At 40.5% G+C, this 11,096-nt stretch overlaps 1 protein-coding gene across 1 annotated transcript; it reads right to left on the minus strand.

Annotated features, from left to right (window-relative positions):
- Positions 1–288: 288 nt before the first annotated feature.
- Positions 289–10,349, minus strand: TNFSF10 (TNF superfamily member 10). Its single transcript, XM_054039709.1, has 5 exons — positions 10,163–10,349; positions 5,869–6,021; positions 3,488–3,533; positions 2,553–2,645; positions 289–1,465 (listed from the first exon to the last, which is right to left on the minus strand). The coding sequence occupies exons 1-5, from the start codon at positions 10,286–10,288 to the stop codon at positions 1,014–1,016; spliced, it is 870 nt and encodes a 289-aa protein (XP_053895684.1). The 5' UTR covers positions 10,289–10,349; the 3' UTR covers positions 289–1,013.
- Between the last annotated feature and the right edge of the window lie 747 nt (positions 10,350–11,096).

Below are 11,096 nucleotides of genomic sequence, written 5' to 3' on the forward strand. Positions count from 1 at the left end.
TCAAAGTTAAGTATGTGTTTAAATGCTACTGTAGTTTAATTGTTTGCTAGCCTTTCATTTTGGAAATCTAAGATTCAAAATAGGGCCTGATCCTGCAAACCTTATTACTCGAGAGTAGTCCAAATGGCATCAGAGGGACTTCTGCTCATGTAAAGATTACTCACAGAAGAAAGAGTCAGCAGGATAGGGTCCATAGTGTCGTTCATGATAAAATCCATTTTCCAACCTCAATCTCATACCCTATGCAAGTCTATAGTCTCCATCTAGTCCAGGGGTAGGCAATGCCAATGGCGGCACACGAACTGATTTTCAGTGGCACTCACACTGCCCGGGTCCTGGCCACTGGACCGGGGTGGCTCTGCATTTTAATTTAATTTTAAATGAAGCTTCTTAAACATTTTAAAAACCTTATTTACTTTACACACAACAATAGTTTAGTTATATATTATAGACTTATAGAAAGAGACCTTCTAAAAACGTTAAAATGTATTATTGGCACGTGAAACCTTAAATCAGAGTGAATAAATGAAGACTCGGCACACCACTTCTGAAAGGTTGCCAACCCCTGATCTAGTCCCTGTGCAAATCCACCTTTCCTGCAGAGGGACTGCCACAAATGAGGTTTTGAGATGCTTTGGTAGACTGGTATGGGGAACCGCAGACAGTGCCTGCCTCCACTTGATCTGATCCTAGCCAAAGCTATTCAGTACTTTGACACGTTAAAATCCTGGCAAGTCCTAGAACACTGGCATGTTTGGGGATCTGCTGTGCTGTTATACGCAGCATAGTCATATACAGCTGCAGCCACCTGCTGCACTTCCGTATTGACTGTTAGGTTTGATTGCTCTGAGAAATGATCCTTTCACAGGATGAATTGACAGTGGGGATTCTTGCATTGTCACTGTTGCTTTGAAGTCACTGTATTGTCACAGTGGCTTCCTCCCTCCTCTGCCACCTTAGATTATAGAAATTAAAAAATGATTTCTTTGGGGGTCTGTTTTTCTGTTAATCATTTAGCTGATCAAAAAGGCTCCAAAAAAACTTGCTTCTTTGTCCATGTCAACCATGTCCTCGTTACTGACAGAGACAAAAATCCTATCATCCCTTTTTAGCTGAAATACTCCACCTTGATATATGGAGTAAAGTCCATATTCTGCCCTTTTAGACCAGCAGCTAGTTCTTGCACTTTTCATGAGCAGGATAGGCTCTGGATATGTCGTCAGTTTGTAAACATACTGGACCATTTGCTTAGGGTTTCTGCTTAGTGCTAATGGATCTGATTCTGAATCCTCGTTCTCAGGTTCGCGGAATCGAAAGTAAGTTTGAGAGTAGATGTAATAAAACCCGGTTCTAGGTATGATTAACTCCCCATTTTTCAACTCCACATTATAGAGGAATGAATGGTCTTTCCTTGAGGGTTCCCAGGTATTTATTTTCTGCCCAACACCTCTTCTGGATGAGGAATCTATTTGAGGGGAAAAAAATAGAGAAGAATACAGAGCTAAATAATGCTGTGTGCAACAAAGTCCACTTCTCGTAGCTGATGAGACGGTTTTTCAAAAACTAAATAAGAGCAATGGGCCAGATCCTGCATCCATTGGCTTCAGATGGTACAGGATCGGGCCCAATCTCTCTTAAAGGTTATGTTTCCACTTGATGGTAGATCAGCACTGCTGCAGTCAATGCAATGGGAGAGCACTTGAGTACTCCACCACCCCAAGAAGCGTAAGAAAGTCGATGGGAGACGCCCTTCCATCGACACAGTGCAGTGTAGCCACCGCGGTAAGTGGATCTAACAACGCTGACTTCAGTTACATTATTCACGAAACTGAAGTTTCTAAAGTTAGATCGATCTACCGCGGTAGCGTAGTCCAGCCCATAGATTTCAAGTTTCATAAGTAGCAATTTGGCACATCACTTTGAGGGGACTCATTTTAGTTTTGATCTTTGAATCCTTCCCCACTACTGCCTTTAATAGAGAATGAAAATGAATCCAAGTTGCCACATGGCTACCGAGCAAAACAATGTGAGAATCCTAACTCGCCCCTAGTTCCCCCAGAAGATTTGAGAACTTTAGCAAGCCCTTCAATAAATCTGGAGTGAATTTCAAGTCTGTTCTGTCTTTTTTTTTTTTTTTTTGATGTGCCTATCACGATAGCTTCTAGGCCTTCATACACATATCTTTCTCCAAAAAAATACTGCAAAGGGGATAGACAGAGTTAGGAAGAAGGAATTTTCATTAAAAAAACAACTAAAGACATAGAAGGAAGGTGCACCATAGATACCCAAGTTGAATGGGGTTGATACTACTACTAGAGTGCACCGAAGAATTATTTTGACCAAAACTAGAAAATCTTTGATTTTTTTTTAAAGCTTTCCCTGTTTTCTGGCCAAAAATTGCATTGAGTCCATGAGAAACAAGCAGAAAAGTGTGCCTAGAATAATCAACAGTCAATATTCATTTCTGGAAAATCGCAAAGCATATATATTCAGTGATCTTTCCCTATTTTGTATCCATCTTCTTCCTTTATCAATATAGCAAAATATCTTACTTGATGTGGATAGAGAGCTCTTCTTATTGCGGCTTCCAGTTAAGTGAGCTGCTATTCTGTGTCCATGGTTCTGAGATCCCTGTTCTTCAGTTCCTGGAAGAGTTAGAGACATTTCAGTTACATGAAGATAAGAAATAACCATTTTAAATCTCAAATTAGAATTAGAGAAACAACAAAGCCATTGTCATCTCCATGGAAATATGTGACTAATTACTAAATTGACAGTATTTGAGGATTTATGTGTTTGTCAAAATATTTTATTTGACCAAATCAATGAGAGATTGAAGTGTAATGGTTGATATGGTCAAAATTTCTCAGAACTTCCCATACTCTCTTTGAAATGCCTTTTTTAAGCCTTCTATATGTTCCCCCCCAAAACCAGTGCCCAAACACCCAATACTAAAAATAAGTATGTGCTTGTGGAAAGGGTAAATATCTTTTAAGGCCAAATTCTGTGGTCTTTACTCTAGAAAAATTTCCTCTGACTTCTTGAGCCAGAATGCTTCCTGATAGTCCTCCTGGGGTGTAAGGCTCTGCATTAGTTTCAGAGGAGAGCTGTGCCCAATCCTTAATTAATGTAGCTGCACAACAACAAAGTACTATTTGTTCTCTGAAGCATGGAGAGGTTAAATGAATTGCATAAAATCACTGAATCAGACAGAAACAAGAACCGAAGCCAGGCACTTTTCCTGAATCCTGGTTCCATGCTCTAATAACTTGACCACATTTTCTGACTGCTTAATATGTCTCTTAAAAGAATACCAACTAATACTAATTGTTACTCATTTCCCATGCTTTGCTGCAGAAGAACTGTACAACTGAGTAAGAAATTAGGAACTATTCTTGACAACTGGAAAACATGTATGGAACCACTGCACATCTGCTACCATCGCAGTTTCTTTATGTGCTAAATAAATGTAATACATTAAAAATACCTTTCACTGCAGATGAAATGTTTTCCTCATAGTTTCTTGATATCATCTGCAAACACACGTAAAGAAAACTGTTTTCTTTCCGGGAAATCAGTAGAGCAGTGACAAAGATGCCAGAAACACAACTATTCCATATACTCTTATATACCACATAACTGAACAAACTCCAGCATTTGACCATCAAACAAATTTTATTTCTATTTGTAAATAAAAGCGGACATCAAAAGGAAACTGTATCATTTATTTCTCACAACAAACTGTTTTGCAATAATTTTAAATATCTGGGGCCAAATTGCAATGGAGCTCATCCAATTGAGTGTTAAAGTTCTTTGGAAAATCTGGCCCTCAATAAGAGGAAATATAGGGTTCAGGGCATCAGCTTCTGTTTGCAATTACTCCAGTGTAGATCTGGAGACATTTGATTGTGGAATAATTCACCGGAGTTACTCCAGATTAACCCTGGTACAACAGAGGAGAATTAGATCCAGCTGTTTTCACAATGGCAAAACTATTGATATAAAATAACGGCAGGAATATATCTGGCTTAGTCTGTGTCTACACTGCCACTTTCAGTGCTAAAACTTTAGTCGTTCAGGGGTGTGAAAAAATGCCCCCCTGAGCGACAGAAGTTTTAACACTGAAAAGCGCCAGTATAGACACCGCATTGTAGCTCCCGGCGATAAAGCTACCACCCCTCACCTGGAGAGCTCTCCCCCCGGCGATACAGCGTGACTAGGCTGCCCATGTCACAGCGCTGCCGCAGCCATGCTGTAAAGTGGGCAGTGTAGACATACCCTTAGTTACTGTAGTAAATCTCATACCCTGTTCTCAGGCAGTCTATCACCAAACTTACATTCAACATCTTGAACTAAGATTCATGTGAAAAGTTCTCACTCATAAATGTCCTGGCTTTCTTGAGGTTTTAATCAGATCCCACCTTATTTTCATGTAATTTTGATGTTAGTTCTTTATTAAGCAAAAATACTCTGTCACTTGAAGCCATTACTATTTCTCCACTGTAACTCATGGTTCCAGTCTCATGGGAAGGGTATACATTGAAATAACAATAGTTTCCAGTAAGCAATGATGGCTCCTCAATTGTAATAGCTCCATGAGAACAACAAAAGCATTGTCATCTCCATGGAAATGGAAGAGACACTGCCATTATCCAAGGAATACTGAGATTATAGAATGTAATGGCTCTGGGATACCTTAATCTGCATTTCATTGACCGAACAGCTTTCTTTCTAACATACTGTTTATATGTATTTGGGAAACAGCTACTTTATGCATATGCAGCAGTTGCTTCTCTAGGAAATTCTGAATCCTAGGGGTCTTTCCAATGGTAGCAATGTTAGAAGTTGTAGTGCAGACAGGGTGAAGGGCCTTTCTCCAACTATGTTGTATAATTATGGGACAGCACTGGTGCAAAAAAATATTTATGAATTTTCCCATTGTAGAAACCTACTAAGTTAATATAGTGAGCCAAATTCTGCCCTCAGTTATACCAGTTAAATTTGGAGTAACTCCGTGGACTTCAGTTTGGGCCAATATTTTATTTAAAACAGACCTCCAGTGCATCAGTGTATAATAACTAAATCACTATTAATTTACTAGATCAGTGTTTCTCATCCTTTTCAATTTGGAAACCCCTTATTCAAAGTAAAACTTCTTCAAAATTACATTTGCGATAAAAGTGAGAGTTAAAAAAAAGTTTCAATGATATGCCTATATCATTTATTAGTGTGTAAGTGTGTGTATTTTGAAAGGTTGACACAGAATACCTGACCTTGAAGGGTAAGGCTGTGTGGGGAATGGGGGAGTGAGATTTCCAGGTTAGATTATAATAAAATTGTCAATGCTTCATGACATACCTGTTCTTTGTACAGTTGTGAGGCAGGAGGTGAATAGTGGTTTTCTTTATGGTAACAGGGACGGTGAGCAAGATTCTGATCTCACACCTGTTACATTTCCTGTGGCTTGAGTGGGAATCACTCCTGATTTGCTAGTGTCAGTGAAAGAAAATCAGGCCCTACATCTCCATGCTCTGTCACAAATGAGAAGGACATTCTATATAGTAGGCATGCTAGACAAACAGTGGATGAACCCCTCTTTGGGATGAACTTAGTAATAATTGGTCACCTGTATTTTCTGTGTCCTAAATACAGTGAAACTCTTGTAGTGAAATGACAATTTTTGTTCTCAGAAGAACTTTACTGCAAACAGAATTCCTTTATATCTGGAATTGCGATTTGACCACTAAAATGCAAGGAAACAATTTGGGATTTACATTTTATTTCACTAGTTGGAGCTTAACTCTCTGAACCATCTGGATTGTTATAACCAAGCTCCATTGTTTAGTCTGTGTGAAAGTTCCAAAGTACCTTTTTAATTAACTCTCCTAGTTGCCACTTCACTTGCCAGCAGGGGTCACTCTCTCTTTCTTCATTTTCATTTAGATCCACATGTCTTATGAAAGTTCCGAGATCTTCCCCCATGAGACAAGCAATGCCGCTCTTGGAATATGTGTCCTGGAGCTGTGGTAGAAGGCAATAAGCTAGTTAATTCACTTAATGTACAGATATATGATGCATTTCTAAAACTCTTGGGGTTTAGGAAAACCCTTTCTGTTCTAAGTAACACCAATATGCTACAGCAAGTAATGATTTTATAAAGGAGAGTTAATCCTGACCTTACATACTTATTTAGCTACAACCAGATACTTGATATGCAAGAATACACTTACATTTTTATCTCTATATGTTCATAAACTGGACATCCAGGACTCAGCTGAATAAGTTTATGCACTTGCAATACCTACGTCACTAATGCTGAGAATTATTTTATCAGCTCTAACATTGTTAGAATTTAGTTCCTTTCCACAAGGGATCTTCCTACACTGAGCCTGAACATCAGCCACTAACCCACTCCCCATGTCTGCACTTTGGGCAAATTCCACTCCAGATTCAAACCTTGCAGTTTAGGGCATTTTCTGTAATGGAAGGGGGCCAGAAGACCACATTCAAACCCCTTCCCTATGAATTCTGAGGAAGCTGGCATTCAGATCTGATTCCACATCTGAGTCTTGTGACTTGGAGCCCATCTCTAAACCATTCATATATCTAAAGAGAGAATTCCTCCTTCTGATGTGTAAAGAGAAAGAGTGAAATCAGGGACCCACTGACGTCAATGGCAAAAGTCCCAATGTCTTCACTGTGGTCAGGAATAATTTTCCTAGTTATAGTTTAAAAATAGTAGTTTAAATAGTTTCAAATAGTAAAGAATATAGTGAACAACAAAACCCTTCCTCGAGCTCTGCTACTTCTGCAGGGGATAACCCATTATCAAAACTGAAGCTGGCACTTGTTGCTTAATGTAAGAACACAGTAACCTAGGCAGCCTAGAGAGAACTCCTGATCCCATTGAGTTCAATGGTTCATCATCATCCAAAACCCCTGTAAAGACCTGTATGCCAGTAAAGTTTGGAAAGGAAAGAAACCAGTGAACATACAAAGCATTCAGACCGGCTTCTTCTTCTTGATTTAATAGTTTAAATTCAACCATTCCTATCGTAAAGGATATATTTTTGTTTGTTTGTTTGTTAATCTGCTGCCTCTGGAAGTTAATTTACTTAACATGTCACAGTTTCAAGCTTGGAACATTCAGCATCAGAGAACAGGGGAACTGTTCTCTACCCCTCTCCCCACCATTCCCATCCTTTTCTGTCTGCTTGAAAACAAAGGAGGCAAGCCATAGATTTCCTGCCGGAGCAGGATGGAGAGAATTCACCCATCTGACCCTGCAAATCTTACCTCACTTAACCTCAAGCTCCGGACCTTTGTGCAGCAGCATCTACAGAGAATTCTCTTATGTTTAAAAATACTACCATATTCTATAATCATTGATGCAAAATGCTCTGACTGACAGGAGTATCCCTACAGGCTTTTGGACCATTACTGCAGAATAGGGTAGTATTTTTAATATAAGGCTTCTTACTTTGGGAACTTTACTTAAATCGGTGGAAATAAGCTAGATAGATATAAGCACCTTTATACTAGTGTAACTGCATCCATGCTAATGGGTTGGTTTTTAAACCAATATAATTAAATTGGTACCAAACCTTTGTGTAGGCCAGCCCTTACCAGACCACTCTCCTACCAGATCTAGGGACCAGGAAAGGAGAGGGCACTTCAAAACTTTTCTCTTCAATCTGAAAGCAAACAGTACTGCCATTTCTGCTTTTTGCTTACTTGTCACACGCCTAGCCCCTGAGATAACTTTACTGTACTAGTACCTGGTATTGCTGCAGCATCTTGCATCCGCAGCGTTTAATGCACTCTGCAAACATGAGTGTGGCAGGGAAGTATTATTATCCCCATTTTAGAGGTTAAGGAAATGGAGGCGCAGGGCATTATGAGGCTTAATCAAATGATATTTGTACAGCACTTTGAGATCCAGGGAGGGAAGGTGCCACAGAAATGTTAAGTGGAGTATTATTAGTGAAATATTTCTTCAACTTCACCCATTATCTAAGGGCAACATTTGGATTATGCTTTTAAAGTCAATGAAGTCTGTTTTCTTCACTGTCCTATATCCTGGATGTGTAATTAACTCTACAGTGCATCCTAGGGCTGAGTCACTGCTTTTCAGCACTCACCTCCCATAAGCCAAACTAGGCTGTTCAAAAAGCTTTATCCATCTTATGATCATCAGAGGGTTACATTTAGCTAATCAGATGACTATCCATGTAGATTGAGAAAAATTACCTAGCATTAAATAAGATTTTTTTAATTTGTACCGACAGCTGAAAGGATCTGACACCTGGCCAGTGATGACTATTTGACAGAAGTCTCAAAATACAGATACTATGAAACAGCAAAAAGAAGGGAAAAGAGGGACCAGGCTCACAGATAAATATCACTAACCATAAACCACATGTACAATTAAGGTAACAAACTGTATTTGCAATTCTAATATAGCAATACCTTACATCTGTGTGCAGGAGAGCGAAAAGGACATGTGTAATAGAGACACCATATACTATTATGCAGATACCTGGGCTATTTTCAATCCAACAGAAATTCCCTTCAAAGTACTGGAGTTAGCCTTCACACCACAAAAGGGTTATTCTCCTGCAATAATAACAGCTATATCTGAGGTAAGAATTGTTGGATGTGGTTTATTCAGAATAGTAGAGTACTCTTTCAAAAGTTCAAACCACTCATATTTGGAGGAAAAGCAACTAGGAGAAGGTGCTATGGTTACTAATTGCTCATGTTCAGAAGTTTGATAACAAAGAACTTTGAACCAAGTATATGAGGGTCGGAACAATTTTGCGTACATTTCTTTCTTATCGCCAGTACAGTGTAACCTATTTTCTTAAGACAAATGTGATGTTTCTGTAGATTCCTAATCTCACCAGATATGAAGCTATCAGAGCAACAAACTCAGCAGACAGGTCCCCAGTTTTATACACTCAAGAAGTCTGGTATTGATTGTAGAGTGGTGCGAATCATCTGATAAGAATTTCCCAAACCATCTGATTTAGCCATCTCAAAAGAAACTGTGAGTAGAGTACTACTCAATTTTGCAGGTGGTAAATTCAAGGGTTGCAATAGTATTTTATATTTATACAGCACCTTGCAAATGCATGGATCTCAAAACCCTACAGAAATGATATACCTACAATGCTGCTTGTGTGCAGCCACCTCTGGAGCTAGGGAGAGCACCCAGATGGACAGCACACTATAGTAGGGATGGTAGGATAGGAAACGTGGATGGACACCTAGAAAAACCCACTACCCCTACAGAACTGCCATGGGGTCATGAATGTCCATATAGGACCATGGGTTTTAAAGTCTTGTGCAAAAGTCACCCAGCCAAACGTTGCATGGAACTTCAATTACCTACTTAAGAAAAGATAAATGGCTGAGCCGATGCTTCCAGGATATGACCCTTTGGTTGCAGGGAGTGGAAGGCACAACCCCACAGACATTCCCCAGCTCTCTGCGTGGGGGGCAATGATTAGCTTGTGTCTGCCTGAAATTCTATCAGGATTAGTCACTGTCTGAAAACAAAGTATTGTCGTTGGGTTTTTTTTAAGCGTGTGTGACTATTCGGGTGAGAAAGCTGACTCTCCTTCTAGCCCCTAGCACTACGAATGTCCCAGCAGTGCTGACAAGTCACAAATTGGAGTGAAGAAAGAGCAACTTTGGAACATCAATGAAATGCGCATTTCTGTTTCGGGGGAAAAAAATAGAAGTCTAAGGTGAGTTTTAAAAACTTCTCTTTTCGTGACCTTCGTGTTCTGCATAAAAGCAAACAAACCCAGCCAACCAGCAAAACAAACAAAGCCAGCCTAACCCACTTCTCCTACAATGAAAGCAAAAGCGCTGGATCCCCAAGGCTTTCCTGCTACAATAAACATTGCCAAACTACAGTTCACCTAGGGCCCAATCCTGCTCCCTGCAAACACTGGGAGTTTTGCCACTACCGTCAGCGGGAACAGGATCACTCGTGCAGGAACCCATACAACCTTCCTTTGAACAGGACAAGGGCACACACGATGCGTTTGTTTTTCTTGACTAGATTTACAGAGAGAGAATGAGGAACTGCCTGTATGCTGGCCAAATCAGCCTGCAGATTGAGCAGTGCCTAGATCACCGCTCTGGTACTTACCTGTTTCAGCTCATTAGTGAAGTAAAGGAAAGTAATCGCCACGCAAATGGATTGCAGCAGCACAGCGGAGATCAGCACAAGCCCACAGGTCTGGCCAGTGCTGGGGCCAGCCGTAGGCAGCCTCATGGTTGGTGCGTACACAAAGAGAAGAGACACAAGACTGGGAGCGCGAGCGAGGCAAGGGAGGTTGTTATTGTTTGCTTTGTTTGAGGTGGAGCTCTTCCTGGTTGAGCAGGGCTGCAGACTTTGTCTCTCATCCACCCCTTTAGAGGATTTCCCTGCTGGCTGATCTCCAGGAAATGGGGATGGGCGGGAGGGGAGAAGGCACAACAACAATAATCCTAAAGTCTGCACATGAAAAAAGTACAGCCACAAAAATCCAGCTTTCGTGTTTGCAAAACCGGTGTGTCCTTGAGCTCTGATTTCTTTGCTGTATAGGCAATGCTGCTGGAAAATAGACTGGGGGTGGGAGAGGGCCTTATTTAAATGGTATTCACACTTCTTCCTTTGAATAGCTTTTGAATAGCTAGCCTTTTAGCAACCCTTTCTTTGTTCCTTGTAAAGCTGCAATTTCTGCCACATGCTAATACAGATCCGGATTCGCTTGTCTCACCAGTTTTATACCTACCTAACTCCACTGAAGTCAGATTTACATCAGAGGGAGTGGGGTCAGAATCAGACTCTTCATGTGTATTGAAAATGCAGTAAAAGAGCAACACCAAGATGCTATTCTCCTCCATTCTGCAAGGCCAAATCCCCAACCCCCCCACCCTTTAAAAAAAAAAACCGAAAAAAACCCCCAAACAAACAGCCCAGGGTAGGTGGGGAAAAGAAGGACCTGAAAAAAGGCCCTTCATGGAATGGGAGCAGCAGTGGTTCTCAGCTGCCTGGCAGCCTCCGCTGGCAGTTTGATCTGGGAACAGGGCTGAGGAGA

The sequence above is a fragment of the Malaclemys terrapin genome, chromosome 9 (genome assembly GCF_027887155.1).
Source record: "Malaclemys terrapin pileata isolate rMalTer1 chromosome 9, rMalTer1.hap1, whole genome shotgun sequence".
In the NCBI taxonomy this organism is placed as follows: domain Eukaryota; kingdom Metazoa; phylum Chordata; order Testudines; family Emydidae; genus Malaclemys; species Malaclemys terrapin.